Source organism: Ptychodera flava, chromosome 7 (assembly GCF_041260155.1).
Source record: "Ptychodera flava strain L36383 chromosome 7, AS_Pfla_20210202, whole genome shotgun sequence".
Lineage (NCBI taxonomy): Eukaryota > Metazoa > Hemichordata > Enteropneusta > Ptychoderidae > Ptychodera > Ptychodera flava.
The window spans coordinates 25,068,970-25,080,310 of record NC_091934.1 but is presented as its reverse complement, the minus strand read 5'-3'; the positions used below and the strand labels follow the sequence as shown (position 1 = coordinate 25,080,310).

At 37.4% G+C, this 11,341-nt stretch overlaps 1 protein-coding gene across 1 annotated transcript; it reads left to right on the top strand.

Annotated features, from left to right (window-relative positions):
- The first annotated feature begins 499 nt into the window (after positions 1-499).
- Positions 500-11,063, top strand: LOC139137085 (uncharacterized). The gene is made up of 6 exons (XM_070705051.1): positions 500-939; positions 4,682-4,797; positions 5,827-6,084; positions 8,434-8,576; positions 9,186-9,912; positions 10,660-11,063. Exons 2-4 carry the CDS (start codon positions 4,732-4,734, stop codon positions 8,443-8,445), a joined length of 336 nt encoding a protein of 111 aa, XP_070561152.1. The 5' UTR covers positions 500-939; positions 4,682-4,731; the 3' UTR covers positions 8,446-8,576; positions 9,186-9,912; positions 10,660-11,063.
- The last annotated feature ends 278 nt before the right edge of the window (positions 11,064-11,341 follow it).

Sequence of the window (11,341 nt, the reverse complement as noted above, 5' to 3'; positions counted from 1 at the left end):
AAAATGTATATTCATTGGGTTCTGAGCTTATTAACCATTCGATAATTTTTAAATTAAACAGGTCATTTTCTCGTCCTGGACCTAAAATAGATTTATCTGTTTAAGACATGTCCACTGATAATATAAGTAACGTTTGTTGTAGTTTTAAACTCTGTGTTATTGCTACAGTATCTTTGATATATAGTATATATGGATACATTGTACTTCAATGAATGATAGAATCATCAAACCACTTGAGCTAGTAAATCAATAACAAAACTGATTGAAAAACGTGAATAACGTGAACTGCCTCTTCTTACAGAGGAGATTATTATACTGCGTGTAAAAGTTTCTCCAACCTTGAACACCGTCTCTAAGTGATATCACAAAATGCATTTTCAGTGGAAGACGAAGATATATCTGTAAAACGATATTCAGCATCAAACTATTTCTAAGCAAAAGTCTTGAAGCCATCAGGGCTTTTCGATCCATCTAATTCAAGAAAGGAGGTGGGAAGTTGTATGCAAATGAGAACAAGTGTCGCGAAGTGTAGCGAAGCTAAATTAACACTACACTTGAAAGCGTAATGTGTTAGGAGTGTTGGTTTATATTTTATAAAGCATTCTGTAAAATTTGTACATCGAGTTTCTTTGATGTATTGTCAAAATAAAGCCATGAATGGCGTACTTGATTGCTTGTCATGGAAGGATATGCCTGTGTAAAGCGGCCCTATTGTCACAAACGCCCGGTCACCTCAGGCCTGGGTCACCCCGGTGACCGGAGGCTGTACGAGGAATCCCCAAGTCACTTCAATGCGCGGCCACGCGATCGCGTATGAGTTGTGTTTGTTACATCGTGGGGCGACTCAGCCGTACATCGTACTGCAGCCAAGTCTCACCATTGTAGGGGAGCAGCTGATGATCACGTATTTTCGTCGACTGGTGAAGTTCTCTCTTCCACGTAAGTATATCTACCTCCATGGTATCAGTATGCATGCTGCCGCTTTAGCTCTGCGTAGCACTGCTGGTGTGGCAGTGTGTGTAACTGCACAGTGGCTCGAGGTCACGTTTTGCCGTCCGACCCAAATACCTCGAGCGCGAGCTACTGTACTGCAGCTTGTCTGTAACACAGACGTTCTGTTGAGTGGGTAGTTTGTAAAGTGTAGTTTATGCATAGGGGTCCAATCTCCGATGATGATGAATTAAATATTTAAAAATGAAGATAAATAAACATATATTTGGACTCAGTAAATTTGTTGTTATTGTTGTTGTTATTGTTGTTGTCGTTGTTGATACTATTTGCAGAAAAGAACAAAGTATGCGCTGCAAATTTCAACACAGCCTAACTATACATGTGCGTCGCAAATTCAATACAGCCTAACTATACATGTGCGTTGCAAATTCAATACAGCCTAACTATACATGTGCGTTGCTGCCTAACTATACATGTGCGTTGCAAATTCAATACAGCCTAACTATACATGTGCGTTGCTGCCTAACTATACATGTGCGTTGCAAATTCAATACAGCCTAACATTACCCAAGGGGTGTCACTTCATTGCCACACACTTTTTTTCAATCGCCAAAAATGCACCTAGCAGCATCGAAATCGGTAAAATTCGACGTAGGGTCAAAGCACATTAGTCCTTCTCAATAATACTCCAACATTTTTACCTCCCTTACCGATGAAAAGTCGAGAAATCAGCAAGTTTTCAGCGTATCTGGACGTCTCTTACATTTCAGATTTAAAAGGCGAGGCAGTGTATTGAGTCACGTGGGCGCTTTTCAAATCGAACCAATAGCAGAGCTGAATGGACCAGCGTGAAAACCCGGAGGCAACGTAAGTTTCTCACATCTTTGGAAAGAACGATCTCTTGCTGCGGGTGAACTGGAACTGTTAAAGTTACCAGAATTCGTATGCAGACGCACGCAGACAGTGTCACCCATAGTCTTCCAAAGACGTGAGAAACTTACGTTACTGCCGGGTTTTCACGCTGGGCCATTCGTTCAGTACGGGCTCTGACCCTACATCGAATTTTACCGCTCTCGATGCTTGCTTGGTGCATTTTGGCGAGCTCTGCTATTGGTTCGATTTGAAAAGCGCCCACGTGACTCAATACACTGCCGCGCCTTTTAAATCTGAAATGTAAGAGACGTCCAGATACGCTGAAAAACTTGCTGATTTCTCGACTTTTCATCGGTAAGAGGTAAAAATGTTGGAGTATTATTGAGAAGGACTAATGTGCTTTGACCCTACTCGAATTTTACCGATTTCGATGCATGCTAGGTGCATTTTTGGCGATCGAAAAAAAGTGTGTGGCAATGAAGTGACACCCCTTGGGTAATGTTAGGCTGTATTGAATTTGCAACGCACATGTATAGTTAGGCTGTATTGAATTTGCAACGCACATGTATAGTTAGGCAGCAACGCACATGTATAGTTAGGCTGTATTGAATTTGCAACGCACATGTATAGTTAGGCTGTATTGAATTTGCGACGCACATGTATAGTTAGGCTGTGTTGAAATTTGCAGCGCATACTTTTCTTTTCTGCAAATAGTATCAACAACGACAACAACAATAACAACAACAATAACAACAAATTTACTGAGTCCAAATATATGTTTATTTATCTTCATTTTAAATATTTAATCATCATCATCGTCATCATCGGAGATTGGATCCCCTATGGTTTATGCTTACGTCGGACGTTCTGTTCTGTAGCCTTTTCTTCAAATGGTGATAAGGCTACGGAGGAGAACGTCGGAACGTAGCGGAAACTCCACTTTTACAAACTATCCACTCAACAGAACGTCTGTGGTCTGTAAGCCTAAACACGTACAGCATCATAGGGAAAAATTGTGAGACTCGAGCGAGAAAATGACGCTTTCTCGCAATTAGTGAGAATCTGTTCTTATTCTCACCGCTGAATCTTAAAATAATGTTTTTCTACCGTTATTCTTTCTTGCATATACCCTTATTGTAAATTGTCGAATCCTTGGTATTCTATGCCATCTTCTGCAATCATATATGTATTTCTTACCCAGAATTACTAAAAAATTGCCAGTGAATGAATCATCTTTTGTTATAATTCCTACGATAACATTCTCTGGAAACAATGTTATTGAAAAATTACAATTTTTCAGCAAGAGCGGAATCAAATACCCGGTTTGGGTATGGAGCCGAGCAGAGCTGTGATGGGTACAAAAATCAGGGAAGGTGATTGCAATTGTGAAATTTACTGATACTTCATACGACTGGAGATTACCATGATTCATTATGATAATTGTACCGCTGCGATTCCCCAGGGAAGGCAAAATATCCCCCATGTTTAGAAAGATTCACAGACTGTTTTAAAAATTCTGAAAGCATATTTATACTCACTATTCTTCTCTATTCCAACTTTAAATGAGTTGGAAAATTATGCTTGATTAAGATTAAGATTAGTCATGCATATTTATTACCTGATGTTATATGAGTTATTTATAGCTACTGAAACCCTGCAAGGTTCACAAGTCTGTAGGGAATGGCATTCACCCCACTATCTGAGCACCAGCCAACCACCTAGCCTGCCAGTCTGCGAAGTTCATTGCTTCAATGTATTCATTTTTGATATTTACATCCCACAGACTTGGCGAAAGTCTAAAGAGTGCAAAAATGTTGTCAGTTTTGTATTGGAAAAAATTGTTCCTTGTTCCTTTGGCAGCCTTGTGTACATACATGAAAAGTGCATTTGCTGAAATTCCAAAATTTAATTTCTTGTACACAAATGGCCTTATCACACTTATTTTAACCCTTAATAAATGAAATTAATAGAAAAAATGGGAGAAGCCTTGACCATTATCATTAATTTATGGCCAAGGGCAAGAGGAAAGTCCAAAATTAACAAGGCTTGGCGAGCATGCTTATTTTGGCTTTCAGTCTTGCCAAAGCCTATAGATAAATATTAATGGTCAGAGCAGAGTCTGTTATTTCCATGATATTATCAACCTGCTGCGAGGGCACATAAACCCATGTATTCAGGCAACAATATCTTCATGGTTATAAATGCTGTATCACATTTAGTTACATGCGTATATATGCAGGACATTTTCAAACAATTTTACCATTATCGACCAGCATCGAAAGGATTTTAACAAAAGTCAAAATAGAAGTGTGCACATGTATATTTTACATCTATCATTAAGTGTCTACTTGGATGTTAAAAACGTTGAAGGGCTTCACTTGCCAGGTAACCATTAAAACCGGTCAGTACATTATGTTCACCGACCCGCTAACTCCCCGGATGTTCCTTTTCAAATCAATTCACTGATTTGCACCCACATCAAGGCATGTAATAAGCATTGATGCACAGTCATGCCCACCCTAAAAATTTGGCAAATCTGGAGATTTTTAAAAAGTGTATAATTTGGCCCACAAGCACTTCATTTTGTTTTTGTGATTGATTATGATCGTTGTACAATTGACTATTTACATTTTTGCTGAAAAGTTTCAATATTAGCACTATTATTCATATTCACGGACATAAAGCAAACCATGATTACTGTGTATTTGTGGCATGGTAATACATAATGAATGAGTATATGATTTTACTAATCTTTTGACACATATCCATGATTATAAAGTTGAGTATCCATTGTACAGACAGTGAGAAATAGGACTATCTCAAGATTCTAATTGTATTCATTGACATTTGTCTACAGCTGTTAGTATACCTCATGTAACCTGGTCGTAAAGCCTCAGAGGTATATGTATGTGGAACGTAGAAGGAACAAGAATCAAAAGATTGACAACTGATCTTTTACAAATCCTTCATCAGGTAAGATTTGTTTTAAATTTTTAGTCATTTTTTATTTTTAATTTCCTGCACATCTTGTTCATTATCAGTTAAGATTTTCGCATGCTCGGTTATATTTGGCGGAGTTGTAGTTCTTTCTTCAACATCAACTCCCTTGACGCTCTGTACATAACTTATATAATACATGTAAGTATTTTAGAATATGTGTCTGTACTGTAGTCTCCTTGGCAAAAAAATCAACAGGAAAAAATTGAGCAAATGAAATTCATGAAGTTCCTTTGTTTCAACATAGCATCCTAACAGCTGAAATAATTATGAAGAATTCTGCAAGCGTTTTAACCTTTAGCCTCTTTATCATCGAAGATTGTTTTTATATACTATATTTTTATATGAATATTTTAATAATATGTATGATTGTCCCCAATCATGTTTCATGTTAATTTTGATGTTCCTCAGTAAACTACAAATACTAGAACTCGCACTGTTTTTTAGACTCACAGTATAAAACTCAATGGTTTTAGGTACTTGGCTCTTCAAAGATGTATGGCTACTTTGATGTGTGCATTTCCAACCCTGCCATTGACAACACATTATCTTGTCAAAGTTTCAGATGCCTGGTCAGAATGTCATGCCTAAATTTGTACATATTTTTAATAGTTTCACATAGTTTGTTGTGTGTTGTTTATTGTTTTATTGTACTTCATGCATTCATATTTTTATGTATATTTTAGGAGCCTGTTCCAGGTCTTCCCTTGAAATAAATGTATAAATGAATTTATTGCTACTTGCTTGAATGCACGTCTTGACCTACATTATAGTTTTCTTTAAAAAGGTGCACAATCATCAGTGATTACAATGGGTTTGGTGCAAAGTTATACCAGTGATGAAAGGTTTAATTAAAATTACAGAAGTCATAAACAATCAAGTTTTCTTATCTTAATGAATATAAAAAGCCATGTTTTAGGATGAACTGATGTGTAAAGTAATTTCAGCAATGTGCAGGAGATAATATTTACATTACATCCTTGTTAATGTTTTCTTTTCACCCAGTCAGATTCGAGATCCCTTACTGAGGCAGTGCGTCCCATTGTCATTGGATACTGGTCTGACAACCTGGTGAAAAACAACATGGTGACAATACCATCCTCCATTGCAAAGCAAATACACAGTGTGTGGCTATGCAAACAGCCAACACTGAACAGAGATGGTGGTGTTGTCATCAATGCAGTGCAAAAACCCATGGAATTGAGGGAGTTTTTCATCAATATATTTACTTTCCTAAGGCAGTGGGTCCTTGCTGTGGCACAGGTTTGTACTTACATATATCCTGTTCAGTGTTTCCACGGGCTAAATTTACCACTAAGCCATTCTGGCTAATTGAGACCAACGTTGACTAGCTAGAACTATAGCCATCCAAATTACATATAATTTCATCTGTGATTTTGGCCAACTGACAGCTGTATACTCAGGTCCTATCAGTTGCTACAGTAACAATATGACATTAAACTGGTCCCATAATCATTTCCATTCAAAGTAATACATTACCAGGTCCATGGGACATTTGTGATTTTCAAATTTAAGTAGGACCATCCTGAACCACAGATAGCTAGTGGCAATGAAAATAAACAACTATTTTTTATGGAACAAACTGCTTTCTTTATAGGATTCACAACAAATTTTATTTCCCGTGTGCTTCACACTTATGTGACTTGCACTTTTGTAAATGTATCAAGACGTATCATAAGTATTGCATTATTTACAGGGTAACTTCAAGATGTTTCCTTTCTACCCTTTCCCTTCTGCCTCAGTCATCAAGTGCTTTCAGTTCTCCAATCACAGAGTCTAATTTTTAAACCAACTGTTCACTTTGAGAAGGTGTACTGCAGATAATCACATTTTGTACACTAGGTGTAAACAGTCGCCTCTTTCTATTGGTAGTCCAAACAATGAATGCTTTAATTTCAAAATCAAACTGGGTGTATAGGAATAAATTGCGAGACTGGAGAGAGAAAGTGACGCTTTCCTGCAATTTGTGAGAATCTCTTGTCAATTCTCACAGCTACCAGTGAGAATTCAAAAGTTCTCACCGATGAGTAGTGAGAAATGTACTCTTTGGTGAGATAATAGATTCTCACCAGTTAGAATGGAAATTCTCACTAAGCACTGTGAGAATGGTAATTTTTAAGCTGAGAATGAACCAGACTCACCATTCATTGGTGAGAATCAGACTTGTTGTTCACTGGTGTGAAACAATGTGGTTAATTCTCGCAAGTGAACAATGAGTCTGGTTGATTCTCACCAGTGAATGATTAGTCTGGTTGATTCTCACTGTAAAAATTACCATTCTCACAGTGCTTAGAGAGAATTTCCATTCCCATCGGTGAGAATCTATTATCTCATCAAGAAGTGCATTTCTCAGTGCTCAATGGTGAGAATTAAACTATTCTCACCGATAGCAGTGAGAATGGCAATTAAGAGATTCTCACCAATTGTGAGAAAGCGTCACTCTCGTTCCAGTCTCACAATTTTTTTCCTATAATGGCCACTGATGTCTTACAGAAAAAAAAAACTGATTCGTCTCTTATTCAAACACTAGCCATGGAAATTCAGCAAACTATTCCTGGTACACTTTCATTTTTTGTAACTAGTCCTACCCTGCAACTCTGCGACAACCTGTGCAATTATCGTTTTTGCTTACTTGTAATCGAACACGACTTAGCATGTCGCAGTGTGCTGCTTGTTGTTCAGCATGGTAAACATTCAACTGGACAATATCCTGGGCAATATCTTCATGCAAATATTATGACCTATGCCTATGCACAATACAGTGTTACTCAGTACTGGTACACATCATGACAGAAGGTGACCGCTGCCTATCCACAAATACATGTACACGGTATGGAAGATGACCCAGGCCTACATGCACACGATATGGAATATGTCCCAGGGCTATCCTCAATCCAAATGCATTCACATGGTATGGAAGATGGCACAGACATATCCAAAATACACATAATATATGCAACGGAAGATGACCTAGGCCAATCCACAATACGCATACATGCACACAGTATGTACATGTAAGCTGACTCAGGCCTATGTAGAATACATAATGGGAGATGACCAATGTCTATCATCAATACAAACAATCTGTACCTGTATTGTATTCAGGATAGGCCTGTATCATCTTCAATAATGTGTATCTGTATTTGTATTCATGATAGGCCTGGGTCATCTTCAACAATTAATGTTTACCTGTATTTTATTGTATTGTATTCAGGAAAGGCCTGGGTCATCTTCAATAAAAACACTGTACCTTTATTTGTAATTGTATTCAGGATAGGCCTGGGTCATCTTCAATAATGTGTACCTGTATTTGTATTCTGGATTGCCCAGGATCATCTCCATAGCGTGTACATGTATTTGTTGATGGTTGACCGGGGTCACCTGCGATGCTGAGTAATTGTATTGTGGATAGACCTGGGTCATCTTATTTAGAATGTTTACATGTGTGTAATGCTTATCATCATTAGGGTTAAGGACATTATGAGTGTTTGAAATTCATTAACATCCCATCATCAAATGTATTTTAATCATTCAGGTTATCATTGTCATTTAAAGAGTTAGTAATCATGAGTCTATCTGTTTACAATTCAGGATCAGCAGTGAATGCTGCAATGTCAAGGATGAGAAATACCATTGCCTTGACAAAGAGCAGTAAAGAACAAAGTGGAGGGCTTTGAATAGGACTTTGCCATGACATTTACAATGAAAGATGAATGGAAATGATCAAACAACAGGTAAGTTTTTTCCTTTTCAGTCCTTACTCCCAAGTATATATACACAAGTGGTTGTTGCAAAGATGTGCTGGAATGGTATCTTGTAACTTGCACAAAGTGTTTTATATTAGTTGTCTTTATATAGCTAGCATGTTTACGATTACAAGAATACTAATTAGAAACACAGGTTCACTGATACATTTCTGTATTTTAATTGTCTTTATATAGCTAGCATGTTTACGATTACAAGAATACTAATTAGAAACACAGGTTCACTGATACATTTCTGTATTTTAATTGACATTGCCAGCAGCAACTATGTAGGTGCATCAGCTTAACACTAATCCATCCAGATACTATACACAGCATACATGTTACAGCAATTCTCATTCTTAAACTGAGCAGGACATTGGTTGAGCAAGAAGAAAACGGTGTGGTTGAGATGTCTACGTTAGAGAAATATGTATATAGCGGAGAGAAAAATAAATTTATTTGTTTTTTTTTACACAAGAATTCTTTGATATTTAACACACAAATAAACTAACTTTTTGTGAAGAGAAATTATATGTTTTATGTTCCATGATTGGTCCATGATTGTCTTCCATGAGTTTATTATTATTACTATGTTAGGGAACAGGTGTGTATATCCATGCAGAAGAGGAAGCAAGATAAATCCAAAACCGACTTTAAGGCAGCATTTTACCACGCAAAGAAAGGAACCAGCTACCAGGGACAGTTTTCTCAAGATGAAGACAGTGGGATTGCACCTCCATTTGGTAGAGGATTTCCTATTAGTCAGTATGGTGGACAGACGTGAACCCTTACACTGCTCAGCACACAGATTGTATGTACATGTATGTTAGGATCAAAAACTCCTAAAGGCCACTACACCTACCACAGACAAACAGTGGGCAACTTAACAGATATAACCCGCAATACTAAGCATCATCATATTGCAGCTTGTACACTGAACTGTTTAAGGTAGTCCAGCTCAAAGAGAGGAAAAATTCAACTTTCAGAGCACTGAGAAAACACAATTATTATTTCATGCCTCCCCTCAGTATCATGGTGATCTCAGTAGTATAATAACAAACCTGTAGGTAATTGTCACTTGTGATGATTGTTTATAAACATTCCATTATCACTTTTTCTGCTCCAGAGGTGTACATGTCAATCAGGACCCAGATTTACATATACTGGTCAATAACATTGCAATGTGCACATGTATGATATATATAGGTACTTTGTTTCCCATTAAGCTTTCAGAAGAAGAACAAGAAACTAGAGTTGATATTAAAAAAATTGTGAAAAATTCATCAAAAGATACAGCTACACTGCAGCCCAAATTTCATTGGGAGCTGTCATTATTTACAGCCAGGGGGGGGGGGATGTTGGAGGAATTTTGTCGGAAACTCTAAAATTTCAAGTACCCGCCCCCCCCCCAAACCATGATGAATTTGAGTAACCCCCTTTCTCTTACATGGAAATTTTGACTGACCCCCCCCCCACACTCACTTTTGAAAACTTAAATTTCAATACATGTATTTCTATAATTTACATAAATACAGCAATAGTAAAGACCATTCAAATCCTAGTGTACCCTGCTAGATAATCATTGGTTATCTCATGACGGTTGAAAAAGGTGAAACCAACAAAATGAAATTCAAAGTCACAACAAAACATAGATGTCAAAGGTCACACTATAACCAGTATACAACTACATACAGTATTGTTTAATATGGATGGGTATCATAACAGGGTCCTCACTGGGATATCTGATAGGGTAGACTTTGAAAGTACTGATTGAAGAACATGCGGAAGGCTGATGGGGAAAGTGTCCGATGGGCTTGCTCCTCTCCCTTGCATGGAAAATTTGAGAAATTGTAGTGTGCATTGGTGCAGTTTGGCGTGATCTCAGGGGTGTTTTCAATGTGTAATTTTACTGAGTAAAAATTTGTAGAAATTGATGTGTGAAGTGGTGCAATCTGAGAGGTACATGTTTCAATACATTTTGCACCTTCTTTCTCTCAACATTTTGAGTAACCCCCCCCCTATCAATATTTTGAGTGACCCCCTTCACATTCCTCTGATCCCCCCCCCCCAGGCTGTAAACAATGATGGCTTCCAAGGAGATATATCTTCAAGCTTGTGCGATATGGATTTCAGGCAATGTCAACTTGTGGACAGGGTACAGAGATTTATGTTGCAGATTATTGCAAATTGGACTAACTCGTGAATACAGTACATGAAGTCCCATTCCATTATCAAGAGCAAAAGCTCAAAACTACATCTGAAACTTGCTTTGGAGATCAAAACTATTGCTTGCAATAAGTAAAAATTCATGTTATCAGAAAATCACAAGCACCCTTTAGCAGTCTGACAAGCTTATGAAAAATAGATATTTACAAGTATATATGTTATCAGTACTTGTTTACTTGTATTCAAGGAATATAACTTTAAAAAGAACAGACATGGAATCAAATGATTAAATTCTATTTTAGCTCTGCAGTTAGTGTGAATGAGCTTATTTTTAGCTACTATAGTCTATAGAAGCTATTGGGATGGGTATCCGTCCGGCGTCTGTCTTTATGTATGTATGTCTAATTGTGAGGCGTCCGTCCTCTCAAATATCTTGAGAACCGCCATACTTACTGATTTGATATTTGTTGTGTAGATGATTTATATGATTTTGAGAAACCGATTTTTTCAATTTTTTGATCTTGTTGAAAATATCCAAATTAGTGCCAAAAAGGCGTTTTTGGTAAAAAATCTTCTTCTTCATAACC

Bases quoted from the DNA above. Each gene is read 5' to 3' on its own strand.
- LOC139137085 (XM_070705051.1), top strand. From the start codon at position 4,732: ATGTGGAACGTAGAAGGAACAAGAATCAAAAGATTGACAACTGATCTT. The intron at 4,798-5,826 runs GTAAGATTTGTT...CTTTTCACCCAG, and splicing joins TTTTACAAATCCTTCATCAG to TCAGATTCGAGATCCCTTAC.